The following is a 20,039-nucleotide window of genomic DNA, read 5'->3' as shown; positions in this document are numbered from 1 at the left end:
TGCTCAGAGTAAGGTCTGGTGTACACTACAGACCTATATGGGTATAACCACCTCGCACAGAGGTGTGAAAAATCCATACCCCTGAGTAACGTAGTTATACTGACCTAACCCCCCCCCCCCCGGTATAGACAAAACTATGTCAGCGGGAGAGTTTCTCCCATCGTCATAGCTACCGCCTCTTGGGGAGGTGGATTAACTACACTGACGGGAGAGCTCTCTCTTGTTTGCTTAGGTCATGTCTACACTACCACTTATGTCGACAAAACCTATGTCGCTCAGCAGAGTGACCCTCCACCCCCAGTGACATAAGTTTCACCGACAGAAGCTCTGGTGTGGGTGGAAGAGCTTCTCCCGCCGACGAGGCTACTGCCGCTCCTGGATCTGGTTTTATGATGTTGACAGGAAAGCTCTCTCCTGCCGCATAGAGCGGCTACACGACAGACCTTACAGCGGCACACTTGCATCAGTACAGCCGTGCTGCGGTAGGCTCCCCAGTGTAGACCTCACCTTGGAGCATCTTCATTAAAGCACTCTAGCGGCGCTTTAAGTGTAGACTTGCCCCGAGACACCGTAGCCCCACCTAAATCAATGGGACTAATTCAGTGGTGCGCAAACCTTTCAAGTCACGCCCCCCCCTTTACCGGTCATGGAATTTGTCCCACTCACCCGCCCCCACAGCGCTGTCCACACCAGTGTCGGTGTCACTTGTGTCTGTCAGGGGGGGTGGTTATTTTACTTGTAATCCAGAGGTTCACAAACATTTTTTGCTGAGCCCCACTTCAGAGCTTCATGTCCCAATCACACCCCTCTTTTTGACAGGGTTATGTACTCACAGGGAACAGGGGTGGGGTGCCCAGTACCCCAGGGGGTGGAAGGTACTAATCATGGGGCAGTTGAGGAAACCTTCCACTCCCTGCAGCAGTCAGGCAGTCTTGGGTGCTTGGACCTAGCTCCCTACCCATCTCGCTCCCTATCTGAACAGGGCATCACTGAAGGGCCAGGATGTGCAGGGAAGTGAAAAGGTGCACTGGCCTCCTGCTGAACAGGGCCCCCTGCTGATTCCAGCCTTTCAGCATGGTCCCATCAGGGCTATGTGCCCCCCATAACCTTATCACACCCTCCCAGGGGGCTATGCCCCAGAGTTTGGGAATTTCTGGACTAATTGCTCAGAGTAAGGTGCTACTCAGCATGAGTAAGCATGGTCTAAAAGTTTCAATGCTCAGGAATAGAAACTGAAAGAGGGAAAGCATCTTAATAAAAGAAGACAGCCCCAGATGCTGGAAGTGTAAGAAGAAGAAGCCATGGCTGCTGGCACAGAGAAAGGTAAACAGACAAGATTAGTTTGTGTATATTTCTATGCACATATTATTATATGTGTGTGCAGCTGTGTATATATGCATGTATCTTTGTGTGGGTATAGCTGTGTGTATTTCTGTGGGGTTTTTCATTATCTATCAGTTAATATATTTTGAGATTTCCCATACTGTTTTTAACTTACGATATTAAATTAAAAAATGGTAGGTAATGGCTTTCGGGAAGGTGAGGGAGGTGTTAAACATTATTTAGAAATATTCAGGACACATTCAGCTTCCCAAGATCTTCTCAGAGATTTCTATAAAAACAGAACAAGGATTTGATTTATCTTTGATCCATCAAGAAATCTAAATGTGTTTTATTTAATTTGTTAATTTGAGAGGATGAGGGGGTAGGTGGCTGTCTGGCTGACTTCTGGTGGAACAGATGATTTCGCAGCTGCGGAAATGTATTTTAATTATATGTTTGGTATATAATTCATTATGTTAGGATGCCTAGGACCTTGGACAGCCAGTTTTCTAATTTTAATTCTAAATAAATAAATAGAATTTTTCTCTGTGAAGTGAATTGGGGAATGTGAGACAACTCCTGTCTCAACCATAGAGGTTGGCCCCCCAAGTCAGGGTTAAGGCCTATTGGTGGAGTAATTTGGGGGGGTCTGCCCAACGTGAACATGTCAGTCATTAAAGGGCCATGAGTCCGGAGCTTTTTGTCAGCACTAAATTGATACCAACAATTTTTAAAAAGTTGTGAATGGTCAAACTCGGTTGAAAAAAAAACAAACAAAAAATCAATGGAGAAAACAAAAGGCTTGATTCTCAATTCTACTTCTGTCTGTCTCCTTATTACTGCGACCAAGGAAAAGACAGACCAATCCCTGGCTACCATTTGTCTCTTCGACTATAAACAGGGGTTGAAGACCAGATTCTGCTTTCCAATATGCTAGTGTAAATCAGAAATAATGCCACTGAAGTCAATGAAGGTCCATAGATACAAAACTGGTCTTAGATCAAAACCATGTCAATGCGTATAAGTAGCTGAGATTAAACTCACACATAGTTAAACTGATAATCAATTTTAAGCTCAGCAAGGTATTTCTCCCCCAAGGGATTCTGGGTATTAACAGGGACCTGGAAGCTCCATTCTTTCCAGGCCTGAACAAGGATCATCTGTTAGGACCATGTGGATGATTAATAAATAGATTTGGTGTGATGCGCTCCTGAGATCAAAAGGGTTAAAAATGAGAAGTAGGTGGGTTCCTGTCTTGTTCTGAGTTTCTGGCTCTACCCGATGAGAGGTGACTATCTCATTTTTCCCAACAGGTGACTCAGCCAGAGGCACCAACCCAGGGTGAGAATGACAGTTCCATAACCCCGCACTGGCTGACCTCCCAATGATTTCCAGAGACAGTCGGAGCTGGGAAGTTTTGAAGCTCCTTTCCCTTTCAGCATTTCTACCCTAGATCTGTCTCTCTCTCTTTCTCTGTTGCCCAGTTTCATTGCTTTAATCAGTACGGACCTCAGTGCCACAGCGTGGTGCCGGGGACACTGTGCTACAGAGAGTGGGGTGGGTGACTCAGTGGGAGGGACTCTCCCCTCTGAGTCAGTGCTGACCCCTAATGCCGTAGTGTGGTGCTAGGACAGGAGCGGGAAAACTTTTTGGCCTAAGGGCCACACTGGGTTTCCGAAATTGTATGGAGGGCAGGTTAGGGGAGGCTGTGCCTCCCCAAACAGCCAGGCGTGGCCCGGCCCCCACTCCCATCTGACCCCCTCCGCTTCTTGCCCCCTGACTGCCACCCCCCCAGGACCCCTGCCCCATCCAACCACCCCTTCTCCCTGTCCCCTGACCCCCCCAGACCTCCCACCCCTGACTGCCCCCCGCCACGCCATCCAACCCCTCCTCTCATTCCTGACTGCCCCCCCCCAGGACCCCTGCCCCATCCAACCACCCCTTCTCCCTGTCCCCTGACCGCCCCCGGAACCCCTGCCCCTCACTGCCCCCCACTGCCCCATCCAACCCCCCTCTCCTTCCTGACTGCCTCCCCCAGGACCCCTGCCCCCATTCAACCCCCCTGTTCCCTGCCCTCTGACTTCCCTGACCCCTAACCACACCCCCGCCCCCTGACCACCACCCTGAACTCCCCTGCCCTCTATCCAACCCCCCCGCTCCCTGCCCCCTTTCCGCGCTGCCTGGAGCACCGGTGGCTGGCAGCACTACAGTTGCACCACCCAGAGCATTGAGCTGGCGGTGCAGTGAGCTGAGGCTGCGGGGAGGAGGAATAGGGGGGAGACGGTGGAACCTAGCCTCCCGGGCCAGGAGCTCAGGGGCTGGGCAGGAGGGTCCCGTGGGCCGGATGTGGCCCGCAGGCCATAGTTTACCCACCTCTGTGCTAGGGAATGCTGTGCTGGAGGGATGGGTGACTCATTAAGGAGTGTGGCGTTCAGCAATCACTCGGAGCCCAACATGCTTGAGGGAAATCCACTGAATTCAGGCTCCTCTGCATGACAGGTCATGGACTTCTGCAGCATCCCTCTTCCAGACTGCCTGTCTGGGAAGCTAAAACTCTTCTAGGTACAATTCCCAATAGCATGGCTTCTTTTCCCAAACTAATTTAATAATAATAATAACAACAACAACACTTAACAAACCACATTGCAATAACACACAACTCCAAAAACTTATAATCAACCTACTAACTGAACTTAAAAAGTGCTCAATTAACCTCTGATGTTCCCTGCACCATTGCTGTGAAATACCAGTGCTGCTGCTGTCAGGAGGCAATGAGTCCATCTGTTCTGGCGGTGTTATGTCTGGGGTTCAGTTGTCTTAACCTCTTCTGGTTGTTGCCTAACTGAGGCCTTCACCATAGCAAACTCAGGGCCCCGTATCTCCCTTCCTTCTGCAAGTTGGAGAAAGTGTCACCTATTCCGCCTCCGTATGTGTCTGTCTCCTCATACGACTGCAGGGCAACCTCTTGTGACATCGTTGCTGTTTGTGACCACTGATTCCCATCAGAGATGCATCGTGTTCCTGAAGTGGTGGCAGCTCCTGGGACCCCAAATCATATTGATTTTTGTTTAGCGTTACCTGTCTCTTTATATGTTTTTTGCAAATCCCCAGTTCTTCTGACATCAGCTTCTCTCATTCCAGGCATTTTAGTTCTCAGCTTTCTGTTAAACAAAGTGTCTGCAGGTGGCCACGCGTGAGTCACTGGTGGAGTTCTGTAGTTTAACAGTGCTAAGTACGGATCAGAGTCTGACTCTGCAGCCTCTTCCAATAACCACTCCATTATTTCAATGCCGTTTTCCACCAACCCATTGGATAAGGCCCAGCTTGACAAAGCGCTGGCTGGGATGATTTAGTTGGGGTTGCTCCTGCTTTGAGCAGGGGGTTGGACTAGATGACCTCCAGATTCTATGATTTGGGATAATAGGAGCTGACGGTTACATGTCTCAACCCAAATCCCACTGCAACCTGCTTAAACTCATGCTTAATAAACTGTGGCCCATTGTCAGACATTACTATGGCAGGTACACCGTGCCTAGCAAAAATAGATTTGAAATTCACAATCAGCTGTTTAGCAGTAGTATCTTCTAGAAAGGCTATCTCAGGGAAGTTAGAGTACACAAGTTTTTCCAGACAATGTAAATATTGCTCCCCGGGGCAGAGGGGATGGGAAGGGGCAATTTTTCCTGTGCCACCAACATGGGCTCTTTTGCTTGACTTGGTCTGTATTCTTAAATATGTGTCAAGACTTGACAGCTTCATTTACTGTAAAGGCATATGTGAACTAGATGTACAGGTAAATAATACACGGGGAAAGGTACATTTTGTAATAAAGAGCCCCTGATCTTGGGTCAAAAACATGTCTAGTTCTGGGTTTCATCAAGCGGTGCACTCATTGGAGGGCAGGGGACCAAAATAATTGAGAAAGAGTTTGAGGATGTCTTCCAGGGGACAGGGAAATTCTCAACAGAATACAGAATAGACTTACAGTGTCAAGACTTGACAGCTTCCTCAATATTGTTGTTCATTTACTATTCATCCACCAGGTGACACTGTGTGTGAAAATGCCTTATTTAAATGAACCTCAGCCATCCCTGGCAGAGCATTAAAGGATCCTATGATGATCACACCTGGTGTGTATAAGCGAGCTCTGCAGCCAGTCCATAGTTGGTATAGAAGTACATGACAAGGATCGCTCAGGTGTCTTTGTCTAATTCCAGACTGAGCTCATTAGATTCCAACTCTGCTAAAATTCCTTCCAGAGTTTCAACTGGATTTTGTACCTATTATTTCTTTCCAGAGAGTGATACCTGTATATGCAGCCTGGAGAGCATTTTGGGTTCCTCTGGGATGAGGAGCACTTGTGAATTGTGAGGACTTTGCATATGATACACAGGATGAAAAGGGGGCAGTAAAAGGCATCTGTGCCCATCATGACATTTGTGTTTCAGGTGGAAGATACAACCAAACGATTTTAAGGTGAATTACATCCCAGGTACATGTCCAAGAGTGACGTACCTGCTCTACGAAATCAGGTGGGGCAGAAGTACCAAGTTCTGGAGGCACTGGTGTCGAAACACCCCAACCCAGCACACCGAAATCGCCTGCCTGGAACATGACTTCAAGAAGTTAAACTTCAGGCCATCAGTGCGCTGCTCCATCACCTGGTTCCTGTCCTGGAGCCCCTGTGGGAAATGTTGCCGGCGTATAGTGGAATTCCTGAGGGCACACCCCAGTGTGACTCTGAAAATAAAAGCAGCGTGGCTCTTCAGGCATATGGATGAACGCAACCGACAAGGCCTCAGGGACCTGATGGAGAATGGAGTAGCCCTATACATCATGAACCTGCCAGGTATCCTAACCACTTTTTGGCCCTGCCTAGGCTAGAATCAAAGGTGTGATGCTAGAATAGGTTAGCAGATGGATGCTAACACATTTGAAAAGCCTAGTGCAGAAAAGACAAGCCTTTAACATGTGCTAATCTGGTCCAGATGAGGTCTCGGAGGGAGCCAAGGCATTAACTTGACCAGTTTTCCACGTGTTAAAGTGTACATTGCTGTGGCTACACTAGACTTCTAGAACATGTTACTGAGCACATATTAGCAGAGACATTACATCGTCACAACTTTTATCCCAGTCTAGACAAGTAGGGTTGCCAGGTGTCCAGTGTTTAACCAGAACACCCGGTCAAAAAGGGACCTGGCGGCAGTGCCAATTGGGCCATTAAAAGTCCATTTGGCGGCACAGCAGGGGTCTGGGGCTAAGGCAGGCTCCATACCTGCCCTGGTTCCGCATAGTTCCCAGAAACGGACTCCAGGTCCCTGTGGCTCCTAGGCGCATGGGCGGCCAGGGAGGCTCCTTGTGCTGCCCCCGCCCGAGTACCGGCTCCACAGCTTCTATTGGCTGGGAACCATGACCAATGGGAGCTGTGCGGACAGTGCCTGCAGGCACAAGGGCAGCATGCCCCACATCCTGAACCCCCTCCTGTACCACAACCTCCTGCCCCAGCCCAGTGAAAGTGAGTGAGGGTGGGGGGAGAGCAAGTGACAGAGGGAGTGGGGATGGAGCGAGTGGGGTTGGGGCCTCAGAGAAGGGGTGGGGCAGGGGTGTTCGGTTTTTGTGTGATTAGAAAGTTGGCAACCCTATAGACAAGGCCTTTGCTATAGCTGGGGACTGCATGGCTCACGGGTGTCAGAGAATGGCATATGCAGCCTGTAACTTACAGGGCACGATTTCCAAACTAATTCCAGGCCAGGGAGGCTGGCTGAGTGGAGGGAATCAGGGAATGGAACATGGAGCCTTTAATCTATAGGGCAGCAGTTCCAGTTCAATTCCTGGCTGTAGTGACCAAAAGTTCACGTCAGCAAGGAGCCAATCAGAACAGTTCTATGAACTGGGTTGAAAAACCAGCAAGTCAGCAGCAGCCACTTGTTAACAGAACTGAAAACTAACCAATCACAGACACTGCTGAGTTCCTAGTGTTACCAGCAATAGCCACTCTCTGTGGGTGGGTTGTGTGACATGAGCTGGTGGTTGGGTGTGGACAGGACAAGTATCCAGTGTCACGCCCTTATTGGCAATCTGACTGAAGAGGCCTAAGCTTGGCAGGAGCACAGAGAATCTCTCCCCCCTTGCCCAAGATGCCAGCTGTAGTGGCATGGCACGGTGCCAGGCCGACAGCCTCTGCACCTCTCTACTGTATCCCCTGCTGCATCAAGCTGCATTGCTGCAGGGGGCAAGCAAGTAAACTGGCCAACACCAGTGTGGTGGATACCTGGCCTACCACATTCCTGTGGGAGGGGTGAGGTGTGCAGTGAAGGCCTGGGGAGTGACAACGTTAGCCCCCAAGCAACCCCCTCCCTGCAGCAGAAGGGCTCATTGGCAAGCTGATAGCAGGGAGTGGGGAGGCGTTGGGAGCTGCACCAGCAAAGCTCCCCTCTGTCTGCTTTCCTTTCCTCCCCCTAACCGAGCCACAAGAGCAGCGCAGCTGCCTATCATCCCAGCTCCTTCTGTCCGCTCCGCAGGGCAGTGGGGCAGCATGTGCTCAGAGGAGCAACCTCTCTCTAAAGCCGGGCCCCTCCCATCTACATGTAAGTGGGGGAATGGTCCCGCTTATACACTACCCTGGTGAAAGGGGCTAGTGAAAGGATCTGAGTCCTCGCTCCCACTTCCTTTACCCAGAGGCCTGCCTGACCTCAAGGGCTCCCCTTCCACTCTCCTGTCTGGCAGAGTCCTCGTAACCCCAACAAGGCTGGGCCCAGGATTCCTGGGGGGCTCGACCCCCAACCTTGCCGTGGTCACTTAGGGCAGGGGCTAGGGTGCCCCCACTGGACGCTTCCCTGACCCACTGATCATTACATACAGTTCCAAGCAAATACAATTTATTAAACAGCAATCAATTTAAAAAAATAAGGGAAAAATGGGAAAGGTTAAAGGAAAACACGACACCCCACTCTGTGGCACGGGGACATCACAGCCAACGTCTCTGCACTGTAAGGGAAGTTCAGTCTGTTCCTCACAAGTCCCAGGCCCCTTCTCAGGCCCTGGCTGTGCTGCAAGGATGCCGACGGTCAGACACTTGCTCTGGCGGTGGCCACACGCTCTCAGGCTTTAGGTGGCAGGACCCTTCTTCCCAGCGTCGCCCCCGCCCCGTCGAGGTTACAATCCCCCTCCAAGTCTGGCCTGCAACGTGTCTTGGCTGGGGGTGTTTCCCTGCATTGGGCCTGCTGCCCAGGGTCCCCCTCGCTCTCTGGATTGGTCCAGCCCCAGCTCCACCACTCTGCCTCAGCTCCAGCTCCTCTCTGCCTCAGCACTGCTGCTGCTGCTCTGCCTCCAGCTCCCTGGGCTGCTTCTCTGGCGCTGGTTGCTGCAGCTCTGCTCCCAAGACAGGTCTGCTCTGCAGGCTGCTTCTGTGACTCTGCTCCCAGCACTGACTTACTTCTTGGGATGTTTTTCTGGCCCCTGTGGCTGGCACAGCTCTGCTCCGCGCTATCTCAGAGTCCCCTGCTTTCTCCTTAGCTCACATGGAGGACGGGACCCCGCTGGCCTCCTGACTCCCTGATTACCCTGCCCACCCTGTCAGTTAGGCTGACCTGGAGCATTGGCCTCTCTCCCCATTGTTCCTGGGGTCTGTCAGTCTCAGGGTCCTGATTTCCCATGAACCCTTCCCCTTTTAGTACTGCGAGCTAGCCAACCAAAACACCCCCACTGAGTGTTAATAATAGGACAACAGTCCCCTTACATACAGCCTCTTTGGCTCCAGCAAAAAACCCCAAGCATATCCGTCCTCTCCCCATTCCCTCCCCATCTTGTAAGCGGCAGAATGACGGAGGAGTAAGTGGAACAACCCAAACTGGGCCTTTCCCAGGATGTAACTGCTATTCTCTCAGGCTGATAATGAATGAGGGGCTTGCACAGTTCTTTGCTGAAACTAGCCTTTCCTTCAGACAGAGTGCAGAACCCTGATGCATCAATTCCACTCTTGCTGTATGGTGATTACGCCTTCCAGACATGTGAGCTTAGACATGTGAGCTTAGACGAGATCACAGCTTACATGAACAATGTCACTAACTGATTACTGATTGACAGCTTGGACCCTTTGGCCAACACTGAGTTCAGTGTAAAACTCAGACTCTGCCACGATCTTTACTGACCTCTGACTGAGCAAGGAGGGGCTCACTGATCCCTTGGACGCGTCCCTCAACAGGCGTGACGGGCTATTTATTTCATCAGATTACAGATACTGCTGGAGAACATTTGTTGCCCATCAAGATGAAGAAGAAGATGACTATTGCCCCTTGTTGCGCTCTCTGTGGATCATTTTCTATTGTCAAGAACTCCAGCGTGTCCTTTGGGTGAGTAGACATTTTGGAGAAAATGTTGGATCCAAGAACAAACCTAAATCATATGAGAGTTAGGTTTCGAGTGACCCAGCTGTGTCATCTCCACTTAGCCTATGGCTACACTACAGAGCTTACAGCAATGCAGCTGCGCCTCTGTGGCCCTGCTAATGCAGACACTTTAAGCTGATGGGAGAGAGCTCTCCTGTCAATTTAATTACTCCAGTCCCCGCGAGCGGCAGTACTATGTTAGCAGGAGAAGCTGTCCCGCAGACTTAACGCTGTCCACAGCGGCGCTTAGGTCAGTGTAATGTCGCGGGGGGTGGGCTATTCATACTCCTGGGCGACATAACTTATACTGACGTAAGCTGTAGTGTGCACATAGCCTGATATTAGCAGCAGTACCAGGCAGGGCTCCAGTCAGGATTGGGGCCTCCATTGTACAAGGTCAATTTCAAAACACGAGAGGCAGGGCAGTCCAGTAGAACTGGAATGTCCCACTCTGCTCTGAGCAGTGCAGGGGCAGCCCAGAGAATTAATTGCGGTCCCACCTCACTCTAGGGAGGGAGTAAGTTATCTCACCCATTCTCATGGAAGAGCTTACTGGCCCATGTGCCCAGCCTGCCACTCTATCCAATCACCCTGCCTCTCACTCCTTGCCCCCTGGTCTGTCTCCACCCACTTGCTGGCAGGAGGGAGTATCAGGAGCGAGCTCTCCCCCTATGCCATATAGCTGGAGACACAATCTGAGCAGGGGAGTACAGACTGTGATAATCTACATCCGCCGTGGATGTGGCACATGGTCTGTACACAACCAAAGAACCGAGAAAGTGCAGAGTTAAAGGAGATACTGTCACTTAGCATCCCCTGATCATGCCATAGTCACAGCAAACTTCACCCCATCCCGTAGGTTAAAGTCTCCCTCTAGACCATTTGTTCTATTATTATTCTGTTCACTTATTTGCTCCCAGTCGCACCCACAGCGTGCTAGGCACTGCACAAAATGTAAGAAGACAGGGTTCTTGTCCGACAGGCAAGCAAAAGAGACTAGACATGCAAACCAATGAAAGGTAAGAGAAAGAAGTACAGCATAAAAGAGGTCAGGGTGGTGACTGACCATGTCTAGGTAAAACAATAGTTGAGAATTCAACTGGGGATAATGTTTTAGGGTTTCTGTTAAGTAATATAAGTAATATAATTCTGATTTACACCCAAATAACTCTACTGGCTTCAGTGGAACTAAACCAATTTACAGCAACGTATGTGCGTGTGTGTGTGAGAGAGATGCTTTTGGTTCCTGCTCCCTGAACTCAGGGTTCCAGTTCCTCTGTGTTTTTGTGTATGTGTGCACAGGGTTGGGTGTGCGTAGTTATTCAGGGCCTGCTGCTACATACCTGCCATTTGGACTGTTGTTATGTTTTGTTCAGACTGTTACTGACTTAGTCGGTCCATGGTTATTACATGCTTTGATTGACCACCTACCTGCATGGCCTGCTTCGGTTTCCTTGTGTTTTGGGAGTGCTGTTCCGGGGCGCAACAAAGGATAGCATCATTGTTGTGGCATGTTCGTATAATTCAAGCTGAATATATTTATGGGCAGTCTCAAATGGGTCAAAGGATAAGCCCCCCCAGCCTTATCTTCCAATGGTTTATTACAGTCTGTGTGGCCACTTATGAATGTGGCACTAAGAAATGGCTGTCCTCTGCACGCATTTGAAATCAATACCTGACAAGCCTTTGCTGTAGAATGGTGAAACCCAATAGCTGACTTGTTACCTATTCATTTTTTCCTACTTATTATATCTTTGTCAAGAATATTTGTAACAGTCACTGCTTAACCCCCCAAAACTCAGGGGGCCACTGTGGATAACTTAATACTGGATGAAATCCTGGCCCGATGGAAGTCAATGGCCAAGTTTTCCCATTGGCTTTGATGCGGGCTAGGATTTCATACATTGTAAACCTATTGCTTCTGTTGGTAACATAAATATTTGTTAGGTAGAAACACTGGGCAAAATCCTAAGGTATTTATCAAGTCAATGGTAATTTTGCCTGACTAAGGACTGAGTGAAAGCCTCAAGATCTGGCTCAGTTTTGTTATGAATGATCAAGGACAAACTCCAGTCGGGCTATTCACATGAACAAAGGTCACAGGATTCAGCTGCATATGTTTTACAGAGTGATGATGACAACCAAAACTTTTGATTTGTGTTTCTGAAATGTTCACAACAATACCGAAAATGTAGGGTCTATAGAAAGTTCATGGATTTTCCCACTTTATTGACTACATTTCATAAAACGCACAAGACCTGGTAAGATCAGGCAATTTAAATGTACATTTCAATGGATTCATTACGTATGTCATGTATATCTATATATTGGACTGCTCTGCTATCCCACTAATACGTTGTAGAGGGTGATACCCACAGAGAATATTTATTTAGTCTAGATTTTGTCTAGATGCCTTTCTAATCACTGAATTGTGCATTTTTTGTCAATCAGACGCTCCTCCATAAGATTTTCTAATGGAGTTTCAAAAGAACACTATGGGTAAAATGTAACCAGAGTAGATTTTTAATTTCCTTTTAGACAAGAAGCGCTATAAATGGCAATTTACTCCCATCAGGAATCTGTTCAGATTTTTCCTTTTCTTTCTATGATTTTGTGTTCACTATACTTTTGGCTGGCTGAATTCTGCTCTATTCCATATCGGTACTTATGCTGTGCTCATCACTATAACATCTGGCATGCATATAACTCTTCAGAATTAACTGTGGGTGATATAAACATCAAGTATTATATGAGAGCCTTTTTCTAGCCCTTATCAGAATAACGTAACTGTGTCCCCCTCCCCAAGATTGTTCACAGGAAGTGCTCAGAGAGTGGCCTATTCAGGATGAGGGTGGGGATATGTGCACTATGGAGGGTGGGAGGAAGTGGAGTTTGATACAGGTAACTGATGAGTGGAGTTGTGACTTTCCCCTCTGGTGTTATTTGGACTGGTGATCTGCTAGGTCACTCCGATCCTTGACTCTGGGAGCCAGCCTTACCCTGCTCTGCTGTGAGAACCCCCACTCCTGGGCTGTTCACGCACAGCCTCTGGCATGTAAGCTGCTCCCAGCTACTTGCAACCGAATGACACTAGCCAATATCTCCGGTCCCAGACGCAACCCTGGGAACCTCCGTCTTGCAGTGTCCAGCTATGCCTGCTGGATGCTGCAAACTTATATAAGTTCGTCAATTTAACAAAGAAATTGATATGTACCAGGCTTGTTCTCCAAAGGGGAGTCTCTGACACGCTTCAAACGAAACACACTGCTTCAGGTAGAATAAACAGACAGATTTAATAACTATAAAGATAGATTTTAAGTGATTATAAGTCAAAACATCACAAGTCAGATTTGGTCAAATGAAATAAAAGCAAAACGCATTGTAAGCTGATCTTAACACTTTCACTGCCCTTACAAACTTAGATGCTTCTCACCACAGGCTGGCTGGTTGCTCTTCAGTCAGGCTCTCCCCTTTGATCAGCGCTTCAGTTGCTTGGTGTGTGGTGTCTGGAGATGTAGGTGGAAGAGAGACAAAGAGCATGGCAAACGTCTCTCCCTTTTATCGTGCCCTTTCCTCCCTCTTGGCTCCCCCCCCACGCCCTTCAGAGTCAGGTGAGCATTACTGAATCTCTCCAAGCAAGGTTGAGCAATTCCCCTGGTGTGGCCTCATGCAGGTGAGTCATTGCATTGTAGCTCCCTTGCTGGACAATGGCTGTTGATGGGTTGTTTGACACCCCGCCCGGTCGCTGGTTACTTTCCTTGCAGTTGCCTCTGGGGAGCTAATATCTGGCTGATGCCCGCAACTTACATCATGTTTTAGTGACAACCATACTACACAATTGTCATAACTTCACATGCATTAATGATACACATATATGAATAGAGAAATGACTTTCAGCCGATCATAACCTTTCCCCTGTTACTTTACAAGGCATGCTTTATACATAAGATCACAATTATATGAAAATGAGGAATATGGGGATTACAGCGCGCTCCCACAAGGTATAGAATGTCACGGGAGTGGAGATGGGATATTAAATGACTTAACTGCTTATTCCTTTGCTCTTTGGGGTCTGCGCTGGTGGGATGTGCAGACTAGGAACATTAACTGAATTAACCAAACTTTGTGTGTGGAGACAAACGGCACCTACTGCATTAATCTGTCTGCTGTGAAAACGTGCTCTTAGTCCCTTTTCCTTTAAGGGCCAGACCCTACAACTCAATCAGCATGGGCAGACCCCTATGCCTGCAGGTAGCCCCTTGTCCCCTCTCTTGAAAGGCTGAAAGGGGTGTTTTGCAATTGTGTTAGCTCATTCATGGTAGCTTAGCATGATTGACAAGCCCTGTTCAACTGCAGGCTAACACATATGAAGCTGTATTAATTGGCTCTGGTGTAGCCTGAGGAATACAGCTTCAAGTGTGTTAGTCTACAGCTTACTGGGGCTTTCCAGTCATATTAAGGTAACTCCACCAAGCTAGCACAATGGAGAAAAGCACCCTTATTGCCCCTCACAACAGGGCCATTGACTTCAGTGGGGCTCTGAGCATTTGGCTAAGTTCAGCTGGGCACATCCAGTTGCACAATCATGCCCTAAGGATACAAGACTTAAAACTTACCTGCCCTAATAATTGATTGTTTCACACGTTCTGGGCAAATCACAGTGAGTCTCTTGATGCTCTGTTCTTATTCTGTTTGCCCTCGGTAAGTGTAAGGGAGGGTGTAAAGTGAATAGGAGAGCAGAGTGCAGCTCAGGAGACCAGGGTTTGGTTCCTGACACAGCCAGACTGCATGGGTCACCTTGGACAAGTTTCCTAATCCTTAGTGTGATGCAGCTCCCCATCTGTAAGATGGGGGTAGTGCTTCCCTAACTGACAAGGGTGTTCCAAGGATAAAATCCCATTAATGATTATGAAGCTCTTGTGGTTAGATGTTGATAGATGTTTGTCTAAGTGTGTGTGCCCTCTGTGTGCTGCCCCAGCCCTGTGCAGAGAGCTGGCACAGCAGGCCTCAAGCAAAGCGCCCAATGACCACAAGATCCGTTAAGGGATGAAGGCACCCAGCCAGGTTTATTGTCGACACAGTAAGGTACTAGTATCCCACAGACTCTACCAGACCATTAATACATGTATGCCCATAACAATGGACCAGCTCAGTGAACGGCGGGACTTTCCGATCCTCCCTAGGCCAGACAAAGATACTCCCTCTGAGATACATCTTTATACCCTGATACAAACATGTTACGTACTGCCTCTGGCATGGTTAGTTACTGCCCCCTGGCGTGGCTAGTTATCACCTATCACCTTTGTGGCAAAATACCTTGTTCGCCTCAGCAGGCTCTGTCCTTTTTAGCCTTGGAGACTCAGGTTTGGGGCAAGATGAATCCTTATAGGTGGCACAGGTTCCTGCTACTCCTCTCCTCAGTCAGTTCCTTGTGTTTGTTTTCCTTCCCTTCTGGGGAGCGAGGGCAGCCACCCTACTGGGAAGGTTTGGTGTCTTGCTGAAAACAGCATACTGGCAGCTTCCCTACTCCCTCACTCTTCTCCTTCTTCTACCCAGGGGAGGGTTTAAAAAGGTCCCAAGTAGTTGGAGTCAGCTGAACCTAACTGATTCCCAAGCAACCCCTTTTCCAGCTGAACCTTATTGCCCCGTGGTTATCTGTCCTCAGTGGATAGGGAGGGGCCTTTTAATCCCCTGGGACTAATTATTACCCCCCCTTTTGTAACTGTTTGTCCTGGGTTTACCACACCTTGTACATGTTGGTTTGATAGGTATAAATATAATTCTTGCGCCATTTGTTTTTAACTGTAAATTTGTCCTGTACATCATGTATATTTTTTTAACAAAGGTATAAAACTGACTTTTGATGCTAAAAAATAAAAATAATTTAAAAATAATCATGTGACACACACAACATACAACACAGGACAACATACATGACATACAGGACAAACTTACAATTAAAAACAAATGGCGCAAGAATTATATTTATGACTGTACAAAATAAGGTAAACAAAAATAAATAATGAAAAAGGGTTAAACATTTAAATAAACAAGTTATTACCTTTTTATTTAAAACTTTTATTAAAAATTGATAAAAATTATATTATTATTATTTTGCTAGCAACCCAGCATGTTCATACCTTATTATACTCTGTGTGGATTTGCAGGGAAGGGCTAAGGTGGTTCCCTAGCTTACGGTTTTCTGTCATATTAGATCGCTATTTCTACAGAGGACAGCTCACTTACTTACCAGATTAGGAGTTGGAGGTCACCGGTATGGTTAGATGTTGATGGATGTTTGGCTGTTTGTGCATGTTCCCTTTGTGTGCCACCCCAGCCCTGCACAGACGGCTGGCACAGCAGACCTTGAGCAAACCACCCAATGACCACAAGGGACAAAGGCACCCAGCCAGGTTTATTGTCAACAAAGCACGGTACTAGTATCCCACAGACTCTACCGGACCACTAATACATGTATGCCTGTAACAATGGACCAGCTCAGTGAATGGCGGGACTTTCCGTTCCTCCCTAAGCCAGACAAAAATACTCCCTCTAAGATACATCTTTATATCCTGATAGAAACCAGTTAGTACTGCCTCTGATATAATTAGTTACTGCCCCCTGATGTGGCTAGTTATTACCCATCACCTTGTACATGTTGATTTGATCAAAAAATCTCTATTACATACTGTCATCCTGACCTTATCTTTTAGGAGGGGTCAATGTGTTCCTGTTATCCTTGGGGAATGTTTTTGTACCATCCTTGATATTGGGATGTTTTGGTACCACTTAATATCAGGATGTGTTTGCATGCGCACTCTGTGCCTAGCACTTCTTAGGAATGTGTATTTCTGCAATACCCGCCTTGTTCTTGCCAGATTCTGTGAGCAGGGTCCTGCCTCATACCAGGCCTCTGATACAAGGGCTTATGTCTCAGGCTTGCTTCCTACTACAGCTGTCAGATGCAGTCAGGATGGGGGAGGGCATATATGCACCTAGACAGATAGAAACCACATATAAACAAGGAGAATAAGAGTACATTTGAGGGGACTTTGTAATTGATTTGTTTAATTTCTGATCAACGAACAGGTAAATGCAGGACCTTCCATTTCAGTCCCAGTTACCTCCATGTTTATCTAGGCCTGTATGATAGACTCAGAATGGATCTTGAATATAGGATGTCAGGTCTCAAAATCCCAGCTTGCTAATTCTATGTGAATGTGAATTCCATGAAGAGAATTGCAGTATCAGTTGTCCAAACCGACCAGTTAATCTAACATACCATTTTGGTTCAACAGTCTCACCTTGCTTTTCGACTAGCTGAGACTTGCTAATGCCTGGTATTAAATAATGTATTAGATCAATCGCTGCAAAATATATAGTATGAAAGTCATTGGACAGCATTAAAAAAGAGTTATTATACACACACACACACATATACGTTATGTGTGTATGTATATACAGAGAAAGAGTTGTCTGGGGAAAAGATTTTGGGGACACACACACACACACACATTCACATTTATGCCTTCCCTAGACAACTCTAAAGACTAAGTAAGAATTTCAGGCCTTGGCCCCAAGTGTCTGGCTAACAAGCAAGTGTGAATAATAAATCACCATATCTCAATTCCCCTCCTCCCCATACAAACCTATTCTCCTCCATGGAGTGTAAATTGGGACCATGAGGTTTTGCCTACAGTGGGACTACTCATGTGCTTAATGTTAAGCATGTGCTTAAGTGTTTTGCAGAGTCAGGGGCCTAAGAAAATGGAAAATTAACACAGGAGCCAAGATATCCAAAAACGGGGCCCTAAAGTGAGGCTCCGAGATCCTGTTTAGGACTTGAAAGCGTCTTAGTTTGAAAATCTTAGTCACCTCACGTCATTCTCAGTGCAGTATGTGTCCACCTGGGTGCATATAAGTTATTAAGGAAGTAAGAAATTCTGAACACATCTGTTGAAAATATGTCCCAGATAGAAGTGCAAAATATGAGGCCGTATCCTGCTTTCCTTGGAGACAACTGGGAGTTTTCCTGCCTTGAAATCATCCCTGCTTCTGAGAGGCCTGTCTGTTTCCACAGCTGAGTTATAATGCACAGTAAGCCCAATGATTGCAGGTGACCACTGATCTCCCTTACAATCTCACAGGGCTGCTCACACTTCCTGCGGGAAGGAGTTAAGAATGATTTCCTGTGAAAGACACTTCATTTTAAACCTCTGATTGATGCTAAAGATAAAACAATTGGCTTTTGGCCTTTCATTTTTAACACCCAGCTTTCTCTTTTCCCACCAGGGTCTCCCTTCATTGTTAGCAAGACATGCACACCCATGAGTATCAGCAGCACACCTTCAATCTCGTCCTGCAAGACAGCTAGTGCCAAATGCTTTTACAAGAGTACTGTGCAGCAGCCAAAGACTGGCAGCCTTTACATTAGAATCCCGACTCGCCAGTCCCACACCCACATCTATTGACCTACTAACCTGAAGCACCAGCCAACCATCGCCAGGCAACAGGGCTGCAAAGGAGCCACTCAGAAACAGCCAGCAAGAAGTTCTGAAAAAGCAGCCAATCAATATTTAACCGGACCTTGGGTCTCCATATGCAACACACCCTGGAGGATCGAGTCTCCTCATCAGCTCTGCATGCCCTAGGGAAGCAGGGACTGGAGCAGATCCCTTTGTACCTGCAGTTGGACATGTCTCTGTGCCTTCCACCTTGGTGAGCAGGACAATCGAACAGTACTTATGTTTGCAGTGTTGTTGCAGCCATGTTGGTCACAGGATATGATTGAGACGAGGTGGGTGAGTTAATATCTTTTATTGGACCAATTTATGTTGGTAGAAGGGACAAGCTTTCAGGCTACACAGAGCTCTGTGACCTGAAGAAGAGCTCTGTGTAGCTCAAAAGCTGGTCTCTCTAACCAACAGAAGTTGGGTTCAATAAAAGAGATTACCTCACCCACCTTGTCGCAATCATATTTATTGCACCTTGAGAAACTACCATTATCAAGTCAAAGCAATGAACTGTTTGCATCAGGAATTCACAAGCAGATCATTTTTATATGGAGTTGTATGTTGGAGAGAATTTTTCCTGCTATTTTATTACTTGAGTTTATTTGTCTATCATTGAATTTCTTGGTTTTATTTTCTGTATTATTTCTGACCATTAAAAAAAGAACAGAATGAAACAGAAAATGTTCCTTCAAAGGAAGCGCTGCTTTTCGTGCTTAGATTTTACCGACGTGTTAATGTGTCGTTTGCCTTCATCCCAATGTAATCCTGTCCTGTGTAGGCCTGTGTCACAAGTATAAAGGGAAGGGTAACCACCTGCTGCATACAGTGCTATAAAATCCCTCCTGGCCAGAGGCAAAACCCTTTCACCTGAAAAGGGTTAAAAAGCTACGGTAACCTCGCTAGCACCTGACCCAAAATGACCAATGAGAGGACAAGATACTTCCAAATATGGAGGGGGGGAACAAAGGGTTGGTCTGTCTGTGTGATGCTTTTGCCGGGAACAGATCAGGAATGCAGCCTCACAACTCCTGTTAAGTTAATAAGTAATCTAGCTAGAAATGCGTTAGGATTTCCTTTTGTTTAATGGCTGGTAAAATAAGCTGTGCTGGAGGGAATATATATTCCTGTTTTTGTGTCTTTTTGTAACTTAAGGTTTTGCCTAGAGGAATTCTCTCTGTTTTGAATCTGATTACCCTGTAAGGTATTTACCATCCTGATTTTACAGAGGTGATTCTTTTACCTTTTCTTTAATTAAAATTCTTCTTTTAAAAACCTGATTGATTTTTCATTGTTCTTAAGATCCAAGGGTTTGGGTCTGTGTGGTGAGGATTCTTATCAAGCCTTCCCCAGGAAAGGGGGTGTAGGGCTTGGTTGGGATTTGGGGGAAAGACGTCTCTAAGTGGGCTCTTTCCCTGTTCTTTGTTTAAAACGCTTGGTGGTGGCAGCATACGGTTCAAGGACAAGGCAAAGTTTGTACCTTGGGGAAGTTTTTAACCTAAGCTGGTAAGAATAAGCTTAGGGGGTCTTTCATGCAGGTCCCCACATCTGTACCCAAGAGTTCAGAGTGGGGAAGGAACCTTGACAGCCTGGTTTGTCCTGCGAGAGGCACCACAGCAAACAGTGTAAGAACTCTAAAGACCTCAGTGCTACTGAAGTCTCATGCTTTCCCCGGAGGAGGCACAGAAGGGAATGATGCAGGAATAGAGGCAGTGGGCAGCTCCTAGCTACCTGCTCCCAGCCTCTCTCAACAGGAAGGGAAGGCACAGGAGTGCCGGCTGTTTTGGGAGCTTCCAGCTATTCCACTCCCAGCCTCTTG

The 20,039-nt window shown here is 47.2% G+C and overlaps 1 protein-coding gene across 1 annotated transcript; it reads left to right on the top strand.

Annotated features, from left to right (window-relative positions):
* Nucleotides 1–1,252: 1,252 nt before the first annotated feature.
* Nucleotides 1,253–19,415, top strand: LOC140905872 (C->U-editing enzyme APOBEC-1-like). The gene is made up of 5 exons (XM_073329369.1): nucleotides 1,253–1,323; nucleotides 2,637–2,664; nucleotides 5,772–6,172; nucleotides 9,553–9,674; nucleotides 18,003–19,415. The coding sequence occupies exons 1-5, from the start codon at nucleotides 1,302–1,304 to the stop codon at nucleotides 18,039–18,041; spliced, it is 612 nt and encodes a 203-aa protein (XP_073185470.1). The 5' UTR covers nucleotides 1,253–1,301; the 3' UTR covers nucleotides 18,042–19,415.
* The last annotated feature ends 624 nt before the right edge of the window (nucleotides 19,416–20,039 follow it).

The sequence above is a fragment of the Lepidochelys kempii genome, chromosome 1 (genome assembly GCF_965140265.1).
Source record: "Lepidochelys kempii isolate rLepKem1 chromosome 1, rLepKem1.hap2, whole genome shotgun sequence".
In the NCBI taxonomy this organism is placed as follows: Eukaryota; Metazoa; Chordata; order Testudines; family Cheloniidae; genus Lepidochelys; species Lepidochelys kempii.
Note: the sequence above shows the minus strand (reverse complement) of the source record. Positions and strands in the feature narration are given on the sequence as shown.